This window comes from Mytilus californianus, unplaced genomic scaffold (genome assembly GCF_021869535.1).
Source record: "Mytilus californianus isolate M0D057914Y unplaced genomic scaffold, xbMytCali1.0.p SCAF_6, whole genome shotgun sequence".
Taxonomy (NCBI): Eukaryota; Metazoa; Mollusca; class Bivalvia; order Mytilida; family Mytilidae; genus Mytilus; species Mytilus californianus.
Window position 1 is genome coordinate 41,795,535 of NW_026262712.1, and position 16,733 is coordinate 41,812,267.

General features: G+C 30.9%; 1 protein-coding gene across 1 annotated transcript in view; it reads right to left on the bottom strand.

Moving 5' to 3' along the window:
* The window catches only part of LOC127705656 (glucose dehydrogenase [FAD, quinone]-like), a 36,604-nt gene extending 21,252 nt beyond the window's left edge, over window positions 1-15,352 (bottom strand). The window contains exons 1-4 of the mRNA XM_052209985.1: window positions 15,319-15,352; window positions 14,086-14,147; window positions 11,286-11,300; window positions 330-470 (exon numbers count right to left, since the gene is read on the bottom strand). Coding sequence (XP_052065945.1) covers window positions 330-468 — 139 coding nt within the window. The 5' untranslated portion in view covers window positions 469-470; window positions 11,286-11,300; window positions 14,086-14,147; window positions 15,319-15,352. The remainder of the gene's footprint in view (window positions 1-329; window positions 471-11,285; window positions 11,301-14,085; window positions 14,148-15,318) is intronic.
* Between the last annotated feature and the right edge of the window lie 1,381 nt (window positions 15,353-16,733).

Here is a 16,733-nt window from a genome sequence, read left to right on the forward strand (position 1 = left end):
TACGGTATTGGTTTCTTCATTGCAGTGGGGCATACGGTGATTTTCATTTGTTCACATCCCCGTCCTTTTAGATTTGATGGATGGATATTTCAATCTGTTTTTGGTTCGGTTCGTGTTGCTCAGTTTTTAGTTTTCTATGTTGTGTTTTGTGTTTTGTAGACTGTTGTTTGTCTTTTTGTATATTTTGTCCTTGTTATCTCATTGCCAATCGATAATATTTTTTTTCTATTTTCAACGTCTACTTCTTATTATAAGATTTTGTTTTGCACAGCGGAAAATACGTTAAACAGTAAGACAGTTAAAACTATACGTATAATGAAAACACATACCTACGATGTAATTATAGTACTTCTTGAAAGGCTGATCAAAGATTCCATCTGGATCTTTTTGTGCTGGCAGTTGTGTTGACAGGAAGTTAAGCAGTGTTGCATTGGAAAAGAGTGCTACCATGGAGGCTCCTAAGAACATTGCTTGAAATATTAAACTTCAATTGTTAAAAGAAAATTTGGTTTGTGTGAAGTATACTTAAGTTTGTTGCTCCATCTAATTAATATACAATAAACAGCTTTCGTCATATAACAGTAAAAAAGAAAGTTGTATTTATTGCTTACAGGTAGTTATGCTCGTGAAGTGTCAAAGAGTTTATAAAGATACTTAAAAATGGAACCTTTTTTATAACAAACAAGGATTTACCAATTTACGTCAACTCTGTCCGAACACCAGAATCTTCCTTTTTTAAAACGTTAAGCTGCGGTATGTATACCAAGTTACGTCGTGATACGTATGGTATAATTAAACATTCTTATTACCAGCTTTGGGAATTACATATGGCAATTGTTATAAATACATGAATCCGATACACATAATTATAATTTATACCTAAACTTATGATTGTTAAGGATGTGCGAGGTAATCAACTGTTCTGTTTAAGGCGATTATTAAAACTTTTTAAATGTTATGGTACTTTATACTGTCCACTTTGAATCGGAATTTTAACGTCATTTGAAAATTCATTTTTATCTCTCAATGCTAGTAAAACCTTTGAATACAAGTTAAAATATTAAGGAATATTTACTTAGTAAAATTAAAATTCACCAAAAAAAAAAGGGGGGGGGCTATTTCCTAAGCGCCTGTGTTACAGACATGATAATCTATGCTTGCGTATGATAACAATGTCACCCAAATATTTCAGTTGGTTATTATAGTCCCTATGTGGTCTATGGCTTCACCTTGGCTTCAAAAAATATTGATACTGCTCCCAATAATTAAACATATATTAGCCGCGGTCTTACAAATTAACCCTGATAACATATATTCTAAAGTTAGGACCATCCTAAGACCATCTTAAGACACCTAAATAGGCGTCCTAAAGTTAGGATGATTCGTATGACTTTTCCTTAGTTAAGATATGTTTGATAAACCCACTTAGGACTACAATACGTCCTAAGATGATCTTAGGACATGTCCTAGTCCTAAAAGCTCTTCGATAAACAGGCCCCACGTCTACTTATATTTTATGACATTAAATGTCAAAATTTCTAAGACTGTCTTCTTGTAAACATGTTATAAAGACTATGCTTTGTGTTGTTGAAAACTACATGTATATGATGGTATTGATACGAGGTTCTTTATTTCTGTATTCTTTAAATTTTTTGGTCATTGGTCGATGCCACTGCTGGAAGAGTTTTTATTCCCCGAGGGTCTCACCAGCCCAGTAGTCAGCACCTCTGTGTTGACATGAATTATCATTGATATGGTCATAATTATAAATGATCTGTTTACAAAACTCTGAATTTTTGAAATATTAAGTCTTTTCTACCTCAGGAATAGATTACCTTAGCTGTATTTGACAAAACTTTTAGGAATGTTTGGTCCTCAAGCCTCTTCAACTTTGTACTTTATTTGGCCTTTTTAAGTTTTTTTTTTATTCGAGCGTCACTTATGAGTCTTTTCTAGACGAAATGCGCGTCTGGCGCAAATACAAAATTTCAATCCTGGTATCTATGATGAGTTTATTTATCTATATCCTCTATATTTTTGTCCCATTTTTCCGTATTGTTTTTTTTTCCCTATTTTTCTGACACATTATTCTCTATTCTGTAAACCCCACTCAGATCTTCTTAGATGACGTTTATTTGTTTTTAGTTGTTGGGTTGATGTCTCATCATAGAAGTATACTCTACAAATTTTTATATTATCATGTTAATAGACATGTTTATATCCGTTGTGTTTATTGTCAGAATTAACCTCAGTCTATGATGAAGTTGTTATCGTAACACTGTATTTACCAAGGATATCAAGAAGTTTACTTTTTGTAGGATCATTTAAAAAAATCAAAATCGACTTTTTTAGATCATTTTTTTTTTAAATATTTGGCTATTTTCTTTCTTTTGCTATAGAGACTTTACAAAATATTGGCACAACATGAAAAATAAAATTTGCTGCTGCCATAAAAGAAATAAATGAAAAATGTGGTAACATAACTATCAACGAATTATTGGATCATAGCCTTAACTGATTCAAATTTATAAAAATATGAGTTGAGGCGCTCTGGTTTTCCTTTTAATCAGATTTTGTGTCGCCTGCTACGAAAGACACTGAATGCGAGACATAGTTATATGAAGCTTTATATTTCAGAGGGTAGATGCTTCATTTGTATCCAGAAGCCTTATGTTACTACATGTAGGTAGAGGCGGATTTATGATAGGTAAGTGGCCCGCCCCATCTTTATGGAGCTTTACATATGATAGATAAATGCATAAACCTTTTACAAGTAACACTTCAAACATTGACAGCTAATACCCCCGCCTCCCCTTTCAAAATCCAGGGTCCACACCTGCTAAGTTTCCGTCTGTCATATCTGTTCATTGTCTTTGATCTCATTTTTCATGGTTCAGCGACTGCTTGAAAATTTTATCTACTTTCTTTTATCATGTGAAATACTCACTTGTTATGAGTAATAGTATAACTATGTTTGGCATATGGGATCCATGCAAAGTTAACGTGTCCGTCAGACAGGGTTCAGACCGATTTCATGGTTCATTGGTAAATGTTACGTTTCATGGTTTTGTATAATAATCAGATGATATAAGTAATCGGTGTTCTATATTTGGTGAATGGAATATTCTTTTAAAAACGGCTGTTTTATGCAATAATGTAACTCATCTGGAATATATTATATGTAATTTATTTCGAATAGAGGCGATAATTACCTTGCCATATTGTAATGACAATTGTTTATTGCTGACAAATATAACATATTGATCACTTGACATTTTTGATACTCGTTGTTTTTTGGTTTTATATTTTTTGTTAAGGGGTTATTTTAAATCAAAATAATGTGTCCGGGTAAGGTTACATGTCCTCCTCCAGACTGTTACATAGTTAAACAGCACGTTAAAACTTTGGCTAAGCGCGTCGGTCTAGTACACAGCAGGGTTTTTTTTATATTATTTTAACGTGTTCTCGTGCTGAATATGCATTTAATTAGCCGCTGGACGTTAAGCAGACATCCATCATCGAGATAAATAGTCTAATTCGGTAAGTCACATTCGTGAAAAGGGAAGGGTATTGTAGTTACGACATAAGAAACATATCCGATATCATCTGTGAAACGGTTATTCCATAATGGTCAACCAACTCGTGATGGCGTCCGTAAAATTTACGAAGGGGTGATTTCAACTTCACCATTTGGAACTCTTGGTTTAATAGCTTGTGAGCAGCAATCCTCTATCAAGGAAATCATGATAGGAAATACAAACACGGGAACATCTTATCAATTGGGAGATATATACTCCGTATGCAGGCGCTGCTAGAATGTTGCTACATAGAAATGGAAAGTTCACAATTGGAAAGCTTAAAATCATCTCTTTTGTCGTAAATTTTTGTTTTCAACCGACCCTCATTGTCAATTTCTAGATATAGTCAAGATATGATGCAAACTTAACTGTATCTGTAGTATCCTTTATCTCTAGTTCGATGGGATAGATTCGTTCAACATAGTCACCAAATTTTACATTATTTAGTGAGAGAACATCATCTATATAGCGGAATGTAAAGTTAAAGGATACTGCTAACTTCTTATCTTACTTCCTAAGAAGTTCCTGTATGAAGTCAGCCTCATAATAATAAAAAAACAAGTCGGCAAGAAGAGGGGCACAATTGGTTCCCATTGGAATTCCGACAGTATGTTGAAAAACACGTTCTCGAAACGTAACAAATATGTTGTCAATCAAGAAATCAAGCATCTTGATAATGTCAGTTTCAGAGAATTTTTTGTTTGAATCAGAGTGATTCTTTACAAAGTAGGATTTATCCCTCCCCAAGACAAGATACTTGTATCTACGTTCGCCTTTCTTTTTAATGAAACAAAGTTATACCAACACTTTCAATTTGTCTTTTAGTTTGGAATGGGGAATACTTGTGTAAAGTGTAGAAAAGTCAAATGATTTAATACTATTGCAAGATAAGAGAGTATTAGATTTTAAGGCATTAGAAAGACTTAATTGTATATTTTGTCAAAAAAATCATTTAACAGGTAAATACGCTAGCATCCTTAAAAAAGATATATAAATAATGACATACTTATAAAATTTCATGCAATCTATTATTAATAATAAATGTTTTGTATTAATAAGAGTTTAATGTCTGACAATTTAAACTGTTTCAGTAAATGTAAATTGTTTTTATTTGCAAGTAAAACATGACACATTTTAGGCATCGAAACTTATTATGAGAGAGAGAGATATATATATATATAGAGAGAGAGAGAGAGAGAGTTTCACTTTAAATTTCGGTGTTCAATACTCTGTCCGCAGGATTTTTGTTTAAATGTTATAGTTATTGAACAAGCAAATCGGTGTATGTCATTTAATCTGCATGGCTCGGGTGACCCTACGTCTGTTTTAACACATGACACCTTCAATTTACATGACCGTTTGGAAAATATGCAGACGATATTCAATCCATGGACTCTGGTAAAGTTCTTTTGTAGGTTAAAGGAATGGAAAATTGTGCACTTAAGTACTAAAAGGTTGGTACCTTTTAAATTATTATTTTTTTTATGTTCAGGCTATTTTCTAAATTGTTATATTATTTGAAGAATTGCGTTTAAACGGCAGATTTGTAATTGTTTTTGTTAAATGTATTCAAAATTCTTATATAAAAACGTGACGATTTAGAAATTGACATATTGTCTAGACACCTGTTTCTTGTTGAAGACTATATGTTCCCCACTAGATGTTCTTATGTTGATTTTGTCGTTTGATTGCTGTCATATTGACGTACAACCAACATCTCCTAAAGTTTGAGTTCCGTTTGATTACTTTTAAATCAGTTTCATAACTGAAAGGGTTATTGTGTATTGATTAATTGCTTTTCTTTCCCTCAAGCCATGAATACACCATGTACACTCAGAGGAAGATTAATCGTTGAGAGATGTAACTAAATTGATAGTACATATTAGTTAACAGAAAAAAAAATTCACTTTTAAGTCTTTAACTTCTCCCCGCGTCCAGCAATATTTCAACTACTTGTTATTTCAAATTTAAAGACATTTCAAATCAAAACGAAGTCTGGTTAATTTGCAACTTATATGCTTTTTCCTGTTTTTGGCACATAATTAAATATGAACCCCATTAAATTCGATCTCAAAATAGTGACGTCACTATAAAGGATTAAATATCTTAAAAAGTCTAAACAAATTCCATTGAGCACAAAACTAATCCAAATCCGATTTCAATTATTTTGTGATTCTAAAATAGGTATTTTTTTTTGGCAGAAATCACAATTATTTATTTATTTATTTTTATCTTAAATGACTTAAAAACACTGATTTAAGATTTACAATGTCCCACAAAATATTATAAAATGTTCCAGTTTAAGAAATACAAAACGCTCTTTTTATTTATATTTTGGTTTACAAAGTTGTTAATTGATAATTAACTTTGTCGTAATTGCTATATCAGTGGCGGATTTAGGGGGCGAACAGAGCGTACGCTTCCCCTTTGATTGAAATATATATCATTTCAAGCATAAATTCATCATTTTTTTTTTTGTATCCTCGCTACACTCGGCGTTATTTCTTCATCTGTATTTACATGCTAGTGAATTAGTCTAAATTTCCATCAAATGTACAGTAATATTCCTTTTTCATCACTTTTTGTTATTTTTAAGATATATATAATATATATATTTATCAAAAATGAAAAAAATGATGAAATATATAAGCGTTGACTATTTTTTATATGACAAGCCCACAGTAGAAATGACCTTTTGATGATCAATTCATTATAAAAAATTAACTATGTCGACAGTGTTCAAGCATCATCGCACACAGGTTTGTTTTATAAGACAGCTTATTAGATAAAAGTGATAGATTACCACGCCTACATTAAAATGATGTCCAATCAAATGCCTTCAGAAACCTATCAATAAAAATATTACTGCAAACATGGAAACGTTAGAGACCTGGTTGTGTATTCGATATTTGAAAAAAAAATGTTAGATAGTTTCTATTTGTTCAACATTAAATTGCGAAGACCGTGTCGTGTAACAACCCTCTCCCTTTTCCCGTTTTCGCCTTCTAATTTTTACACTTTCTTTTTAAATGGAGAAATATAAAATATGACCGTACTGCAGGTTTCTGAATTTTACAAGAATTTTATATAGCAACGTGCGATTCCCGGGAACATCATATTTCCAAGATTTGACAGACCTCTGAAAAAAATTAGATCAAACAATTTTCATCTACGGTGTGCACAAAAAAAAACACCAAATTATATTTACAAATTGAAATAAGATTAAGAAAAGTTTTATATCCGTATTCTTTATCCATTTGCAAAAGATGAAGAATGCTCCTTAAAACTGTAATTTATTAAAAGACAAACAAAAGATAAACTACAAGTTTGTACTACCATCCAGGGAAATGAGTTTTCCTTAAAGTAACTAATCCTTAATTCACAACCGTCCATATACATGCAAATATGCAAAACTCTGGATTAATTTTTTAATATTTTACCTGAGAGATCATAAAATGCATATCTAACAAGAACTTCGATGGCAAAAATGAAACAATGAATAATTTTTTTTTTTTTTTTTTTTTGTAGACGAGTAGCAAATTGAAAAAGGAAATGTTGTTGAAATAGAATTAAAATATAATGCACATCTTTCTAAGTAAAGCAAAAACACGCATATAGAGTTACGTAGATGCAAAAGAATAATAATATTAATAGTCAATTACGACTATTTTATAGGTTAAAGAATAATCAGTCGAACACGACACCGATTCATGATTTCCAATGTACATAATTTAAAACAGGTTTATTTATCTTTTTCTATGGATTGCATTTTAAAGTGCATATGCTGGTTTATGATCGTTGAATGTTCAGCGAACAATAGTACATGATATGCAGGATGATATCAATGGAAAGCAAAAACAAAGAAGTATTTTTTGAAATCAGAGAATTCCTTAAATTCAACATTTAAAACAGTTTTGTTTAAGCAACAGCATGCATATTTTGATTTCTGTTTGGCTGTGCGGGATGTATTAAGTACGCAGTCACGTCCGGTCAAAATGGGAACGTTACATCCGATGCCTCGTGTAGAGAGAGTGTTATGCTCTCTGAACGATAAGAACCCTTGTAACAATTCTTTGAGGGGTCCGTAGGTGGCCTGCTGCAAGGCTACATTACTGTCCCTATCCAATATACCCTCATTATCCTGTGGCAGTCCAAATTTTTAGGAGGTCCCTTTTAAACGACAAGCGGACGAACGTCACAGGACAAAAAGTCACAAATTTGATAGAACAAAAAGTCACAGGACACAAAGTCGCAAATTAATTGTTGACAGATGTTTGAATATATTAGATAAAGATCTTGAAATAATTACTTTTTATCACACTTATATTTTTTACAGTTGTTCAATAGCCTTGATAAGTGAAGATTCATTAAACTTTAATCATGCAAATGATATATTTCTTAGTTTAAACAGTATTTATTAATAAAAAATTACAACAATACAGTAGTACAATGTTACATGAAATTCAAATATGGGATTCGGAAACAAGTTTGGAAAAACTATTATAAATCCGTCTCCCCAAAAAAAAAATAAAAAAATCTATTGAACAAACAATATGACGTGCCATATATTTCTGAGGACCATGACGCCGTTTGGGTACCAAGCTACTTTGACATTTTGTTTTCTAAACAATTATTTGATCATTATTGATTATCTTTAATTAATTTTGTTTTCAAAGTTGGTTTATATATACAATAGTTCAAGAAAAATACAAAAATGTTTTTGTTTTAAATAAGTGTTTTCGTATTCATAGAAAATAATCTCAAAAACTGAATTGTGACTTTTTGTCCTATGCCATTTTGTCCGTGATTTTTTGTCTTTGACTTTTTGTCCTGTGAACTTGTTTTCTACATTCGTTCTAACTTTACTCATAACTAATGCGTACATGTGAAAAAGAAGTAAATATCAATCTCGAATGAGTATGTTGGGTTATTGAACAAAATGTAGGACAGAAAGTCCATGGACAAAAAGTTACAGACAAAAAGTCACGGACAAAAAGTCACAGGACAACAAGGCACAATTCATTTTTTGAGATTATTTTCCAGAAGCACGCTTTATTCATGAGTGAAGTTGGAACATAGGTCAATTTGGCTCGGATTCACAACAATTGTCCTCTGGTAAACATGACCTTTTGTCGACACACGCTGGCCGTATCGGGCTAGAACAAATCAATGCGTATCAATGTCACCTGTGTCTTTTCCTCGACATAAATGTTTAAAAATATGAATAATGGTCACAATTGTAGCGTAATGAACTGCATTTGAACCTAATCTAACTTAATTTCTGTAGAATCAGTTGAACATCTAAGTGGTCATCGATGTTTTATACTTGACACTGGATATTCATTTTACGATCGATACCATACAATCAATGCATTTCTATCAGTCATTCACTTTAGTCAAAGACTTTTGAATGTAACAATATCATGAATATGGTACAAATACATTTAATTTACTTAATTTACATATTTTTTTTATCGAAGTGAAAATGTTATAAACTGCTACCAGTAATTAGTACACGTCTGTTCGTTACGTACGTTATTTCATAGCTTTTTGGTCAATTACTAAAAATCAAGTAAGCGTCTCGTACTGTTTTTAAAATGAAAAGTTAACAATAGTGCTATAAAAAACAAATCTGCTACAAAACAGAAATATAAACCGTACACTAGATTTATAAGTATGTACATTTTCTGTTTATCAATCGGTTCTTAACTTGTGCCATTTTATATTTTTCTATAATATAATTTATTCTTTTATTAGTTTTTGTTAAAAAGACTTGAAGGTAAAAAATGTCAGAGAAGTTTCAAAATCAAATTTTAAAGGTACCTAATGGTAATGATAAGCTGTAAACTAAATTCTTAAAATATAAGATGGAGATGATATGGTTGAATCTGTAGGTTAAGGCGTGATAAGCTGATTCATCGAACTGGGTCTACCGACCTCCCGTCTAGAGTAAAGTAAGGCCCAAAGCAGGAAAAGATGAAGTAAACTACAAAACACAAAAGAAACCCGTCAGAACCCCGGCCCACCGACACGAGTTGCAACTCACGGTAAATGGGTCGGAAAGCCATTATTTATTCGATACATCGGGCAACTCATTTGATGTTCGGATCGCTTTAGTCTGGCCTCTACCATTCGAACTGTCAAGCATGGAAGGCCCTACCAAGAGAAAAAGCTCCAGCTGGCATAGCTCTTGAAGTCACTCAGACACGCAAGCCCCCCGACCACGACAAGGGTAGCGATCGACTTGGGGGTCTTTCGGTTAATGAAAAGGGTGACACAAAGAGGATGTATATGTACATGTTTTTTTTTCTTATTGCTTCAAGCCATATGCTATTGTGTAAACAATGCAATATATACAAAGTTTGGTTTCCTACTTATCATACACCTTGGTCCAGTTAACATTTTTCAATAATTTCGAAATGCTTCCTACTGTGTTATTGAAAATGTACTTTTGTTTAATAAAGAGAAGATAAATGTGCTTATCAAATTAAAAGAAAACATTGTAATGTGATTTTGATTTCTTTAGCGGTGTTGTACAGTTCGTGAAGTTCAGAGTGTCAATTGTGAAATTCATTTCTTCTAGCCCTTTAAGTTTCCGTTTTGCTACTACAGCTTGATAGGCAGATTATCCGTTAACTATGCAACTTCGAATATCGTTAACATATTATGAGAATTCTTTAATCACTAAGAAATATTTTGTGACATATTTAGATATATTTCATTTTCAATATGATTCATGAACTCCTTTGAGAATATAGCATGTATTATACAATTGTTTTTCTATTTTTCTTAATATAATAGATACCAATGATAAATAATAAATTGATACCAAGATCTGGTTGATACATTTTCCGTATTATCTTCACAAATAATACATGATGGTCTTGATGAATAGATTCTAGGAATTGATGTTGTTTATCATCTTAATTACGTGTTATAGTGTTCTTTTACTTGTAAATTATTAACGTTTACTGTTTGGTTCATTTTTGGTATTGTCCTTTAGGCGTGTCTCGGTACTTGTACATCCCGCTATTGTGTTTTTGTGCTGTGGTCCTTTTTTGTATTACTGTGTTTCATTTTTGCGTATATGCTTGGTCTATGTGTCATATTTTTTTCTTTGTTGACATATTTGTTTGTTTTTATAGTGATTGAGATTAATGTTGACTGCTGTACCCATATTTTTGACATTTTTACCTATTATGTCGGTCTGTTTTGTTCACACATTGTTGTCAATATAATCGAATTTTATGCAACTATCATACAAGTAAGAGGTTAAGTTAGCTTTAGACCCGGGTTTAATCCACAACTTTTACATGATGGAAATGCCTGTACCAGGTCAGGAATATGACAGTTGTTTACCAATCGTTTGATGTGTTCGAGCTTTTGATTTTGCCAATTGTTAAGGGACTTTTTAGAATAATGCGACTTGCCAATATAGTGAAATATAAAAGATATGGATATGTTGAACCTGCGTAGTCATTGTAAAAACAAATCTAGTATAGAGGTTTGTCATCGAGCCAACGAAGCATTACACGATTTCCTAAGTTAAATATATAAGCTAGGTAATAAGAAGCATAATACATTGTAGCAAAAGTATTAGCGGGTGACAGCACATCATCATAAATGCATTCAGCTATTGTATAAATATATTGCTAAAGTACTTGAAATTTAAAAAAAAAACACATGCATTAATGGTTAATCACCTACCATTTTGTTGCTAGGCTGTTGGTGAGCACAAAGCAATTTTTGTTTTATTTGTATTATTTCATCATTCAAATTTAACAAGTATTTAATCAAATAACCAAGCTGTGTTCATGTTAATTTGTAAGATAAAGCACAATGTATATATGACACAACAACCAACACAGTCTTTGTTTTATTTTCGGAAGTTCATATTTAAAGTTTATCGATACTTTTAATATTTCGTTATTTGAAGAGGGAGCCAAACATGTTCCAATATTGCCTCTTACTCTCGAAATTTAAAGTAACTTTACAGCACCCACACTTTTCAGTTGTTGGTTTCTATCGGTACCTTAGATAAAATACATCGAATACAACTTTGAGTGCATGAGTAAACAACAAAACATTTAACTGAGTAATTCCATAATAATGAAACTATTGTGTAACGGGTGGACAGACGGAAGTGCAATCCAAAATACACATGTATTACAATATCACATTCATAAAACAAAAACGCAATGCATTGTTATTTACGTTTGAATTTGAAATATGGCTGTTTTAATAAAATATGCTGAATTTCAGGGAAAAGATACTAAATTGTTGTTGGCGTTGCTTAAAAATGCAAATATATTTTCTCTTTTTATATCAAAAAAAATGCAACGTCAATTGCAATCAGTCATTACAAATGCCTTTAGATAAGTAATTTTGTATAAAATGTGAATAATTTAAGGATAAATATGCATGAACTTTTGTTTTTGTTCAATAAGGATGCAAACATTTCTTCATTTTAATGGAACTTATTGCGCGCCATTGGATTTTTTTACTTTCTTATATCATAAAGTGTTGTTTTTTCACAAAATTAAATGAATATTAGAGGAAAGATACTTAAATATTGTTCGCATTGTTTAAAATTACCAATATTTCTTCTTTTTATAAAAAAAATTCAGCAATGTTATTTGTAATTAGTTATTCTAAAGGCCTCAAGATAAGTTTTTTTTCATAAGAATTTTAATATAATTAGGATAAAAATACTTAAACTTGTTTGCGTTGAAAAAGAATGCAATAATTTTTATATTTAATTAAATATTATGAACCTCCATTTGATTTAAGTACATTTGTACATCAGGATTGGTTGTTTTTCATAAAATATGCTGAATTTCAGGGAAAAGATACTAAATTTTTGTTGACGTTGCTTAAAAATGCAAATATTTTTTCTTTTATATCAGAAATAATGCAACGTCAATTGCAATCAGTCATTACAAATGCCTTTAGATTAGTAATTTTGTATAAAATGTGAATAATTTAAAGATAAATATGCATGAACTTTTGTTTTTGTTCAATAAGAATGCAATCATTTCTTCATTTTAATGTAATTTATTGCGCGCCATTGGATTTTTTACTTTTTGTAGTTCAGGACTGGTTGTTTTTCATACAATTAAAAGAATATCAGGACAAATATACTAAAATGTTGTTCGCATTGTTTAAAATTACTAGTTTTTCTTCTTTTGATAAAAATAATGCAATGTTATTTGTAACTAGTTATTCAAAAGGCCTCAAGATAAGATTTTTTTTATAAGAATTTTCAAATATAAGATTAATACTTAAATTTTTGTTTGCGATGGATACGAATGCAATAAGTTCTTTATTTTGATAAAAATTATGAACCGTCATTTGATTTCAGTACTTTTTGTACATCAGGATTGGTTGTTTTTAATAAAACATGCTGAATTTCAGGGAAAAGATACTAAATTGTTGTTGGCGTTGTTTTAAAATGCAAATATTTTTTTCTTTTATATCAGAAATAATGCAACGTCAATTGCAATCAGTCAGTAAAAATGTCTTAAGGTAAGTAATTTTGTATAAAATGTGAATAATTTAAGGATAAACCTGCATAAACTTTTGTTTTTCTTCAATAAGAATGCAATCATTTCTTCAATTTAATGGAACTTATTGCGCGCTATTGGATTTTTTACTTTTTTTACAGCATAATGGGTTGTTTTTTACAAACTTAAATGAATATCAGAGGAAATATACTAAAATGTTGTTCGAATTGTTTAAAATTACCAATATTTCTTCTTTTTATACAAAGTTCAGCAATGTTATTTGTAATAAGTTATTTTAAATGCCTCCAGATATTATTCTTTATAAGAATTTTGATATAATTAGGATAAAAATACTTTGAAATATTGAAAATAATACACAGAAATTTGCAATAAATGATCATTTCATTTCATTTGTCAGAGCATTTTCCGAAAATAAAGAATTAACAATCGCGATTAACACCGTTTTAGCACTCTTCGGGTTTAAAAAAAATATATAACCTAAATAAAATTAAAAAACACCATTTTTTTTATAATAATATTTAAATTTAGTTTTATCCGCGTATTCTGTTCTTATTAAATTCTCAAAACTTTGCTGAAAATTTAATAAAAAAATGATGAGCTTGTGTACTTGAACATTTCGTATTTTTTCTATGGCACCATTTTGATTAAATAAAACGAAACTAAGATTCCGTAATTTGTATGAGTTCATCATGCGACGTAGTAGAGTTCAATCTGCCAGAAAGGTCAATCCGTCCGATCCGTCTGATCCGTCCGATCAGTCAAATATTTTTACTATAAGTCTGACGGATTGGTGACGCGAGTTTGACGCGAACTTGACTGATCGGTGACTGATCGATGACCGCTGATTGATTGCTAAAATAGTAACGCCTATGGTTGCAAGTACTGTAATTGAACATTTGACGAAATTAAAGATAGACAATAAATATTTGCACCAACAAATATTTTAACATGTTTAAAGCAAACACAAAGATAAAAGAATTTACCTTATCTAAGAATTCAATTTAGCAGTCGATGCTGTTGTGAAGTTGCCACAGATAATTTTCACCTGTAGAAGATAATTGTATTATATATGCAATTGGTTTAACATTATGGTTAAATAAATCAACAAACATATGCAGGTAAACGGATTATGTAAAACTTGTGTTTTAATTCGTGGGATAACAATCGTAACATATGTAAATAAAACTTCAGTGTGCTTGTAAACTTTAATATAACATTTTGAGGATTTCTTGGTTGCTTCCGAGGCCTTTTACAGCGCACAATACGGTATGGGGTTTTATCCTTGCTGAAGGCCGTACGTTGACCATCAGTATCCTTTGGTCTTTGGTGAATAGTTGTTTCATTGGCTATCATACCAGATCTCCTTATGTTGATACTATAAATGCACATTCGATATAGCATCAAAGAAAAACTATAAAAGTGTTGGTAAACATTCTGTCTTTGAGGCTTACAAACATTTTAGTAATTGGACAAACAAGCCATGCCTGACGTATACAATTCGAAAAATAAGAAGTGTTTTCAAGGTAAAACGACGGAACATCCTTTACTTAATTGAAATTACGAATCAAGGTTTATATTTCTATAGAAATGATGACAGAGTATTATTATTAGATACATAACAACCAGCAAACATAAGGATTACTCATACATGATTGTGTTTTCTTTTTTGTTAGAAACAGCATATAATGAAATGTTTAATGTATAGGTATAGTCAGTCGGGGTGATTTAAATTTGTTTTTTACAATTTGGCAAATTTGGATCAATTTTTCTGCAATTTGAAAGAAAAATAATAAATGATTTTATTTATTAATGAATGATTATCACCGTCATATTCTTAATCATTCAAACATGATTTCAAACATTTTTACATATTACGGAAAATTGAAAGTGCACATGTCTTGAATGTTGTGCACAATAATAGAGCTACATAATACACAACTTTGAGTGCGTGAGTAACATAACAAAAAATGATGGAGTAGCTCCATAATTATGAAACCATTGTGAAACGGGTGAACAGACGGAAGAGCAAACCAAAAGACACATGCATTACATTCATAAAGAGAAACGTAATGTACGGTAATTTACGTTTGAATTTGAAATAATGTAGTTATCCGCAAATTAAACATTCGAGGAACAATTAAGACAAAAATAGATATTTGCAAAAAATAAATGTTGTAACATGTTTAAAGCGCAAAGACAATGATAAAACCAATTACCTTATCTATAGACTCAATTTAGCAGTCGACACTGTTGTGAGGTTGCCACGTATAATTTTCACCTGTAATAGATCAATGTATTTAATATTCAATTTGTTCAACAAACGAACTAGTGAATTCAGGTAAACATATTATGCAATACTGTTTGGGATAACAATCGTATAATATGCAATTAATATGCAAATAACAATCTCAGGGCTTGTAAAATTTAATATAACATGCGTTGGTTTTCGAGGCCTTTTATACTTATTTTAATAATTTCAAAAGTCTGGCAACTGCTTTAATCATAATCTTCTTTAGTTTTATAAATATAGGGTAGATGTGATCACCAAATGGACAATACCAATTGATTGTATCTGGTTTACTTTAATGGCGTTGGTAACAGTTTATAAATTTCAGAGTGCCAATTGTAAAAGTCAGTATTTCATGCATTTTTGAAGTTCTGTGAGTTTCCGTTTTCATATCACAGCTAGGTAGGCAGATTATCAGTGAAAAGTGTGACATCATCTAAATCTCCCCCCTCCACCAAAATAAAAACAACTTTTTTTTTATAAAACATTTTTAAAGTTATGGTTTTACATAATCTTTACGTTCTTCCTTAGTCCGTTTTTCATTTTCCATGATTGGAAAGACTTTAAACACATGTCCAGATCAAGAAAGTGCCATTCAATCGTTGCAATAAGATTGCAGTCACTTTCTCCCCTCATCTTCATATGCTACCTATCAAGAATATGTGCAAATACATATAATGTTTTTTTCGATAACAATAACTAAATAAAATACAAAACATGAATGTGAAAGTACCAACTGAATTTACTATTAATTTCTTCTAACCCTGAATATTTATCAAAGCGCTTTTGTAATAGATATAAGAAGATGTGGCATGAGTGCAATAGTCAGTTTTAGCTATACTGTTTGAGCATTCAATTGCAATTGGATTACAATAATATGTTTTTCATAGAAGCTAGAATATATTTATGATATTCAAATTCAACAAAGACGTCAAGGTAGCTGCATTAATAAAAATGAATTAATTAATCAAAAATGCTGTCTGTAACACATACAACGTTATGTTAAAGCCAACGATTTTAATTTTCGTACCTTTATCGTAAGTACTTTTAGATTAAGGGAGATAACCAAATATATCATACGACAAAACATAACTTTCCGATTTTATTATTCACCTAAGTCCATTGCATTATGCTATATTGAACACGTTGTGTTCCTCCGGTGGATTCGAACGGGATATATTCGTTATTTTGTACATACCATTAAGTATCGGACGTATAATGCATGTGTTATGGGCGCTACTATATATTTCAAATTGGATTATATCCCTTTAAGCAGACAAATTTCAGCAAAAAAAAAATACTAAAATGTAAACTATGTTCCATCATATAATCTATATATATTAA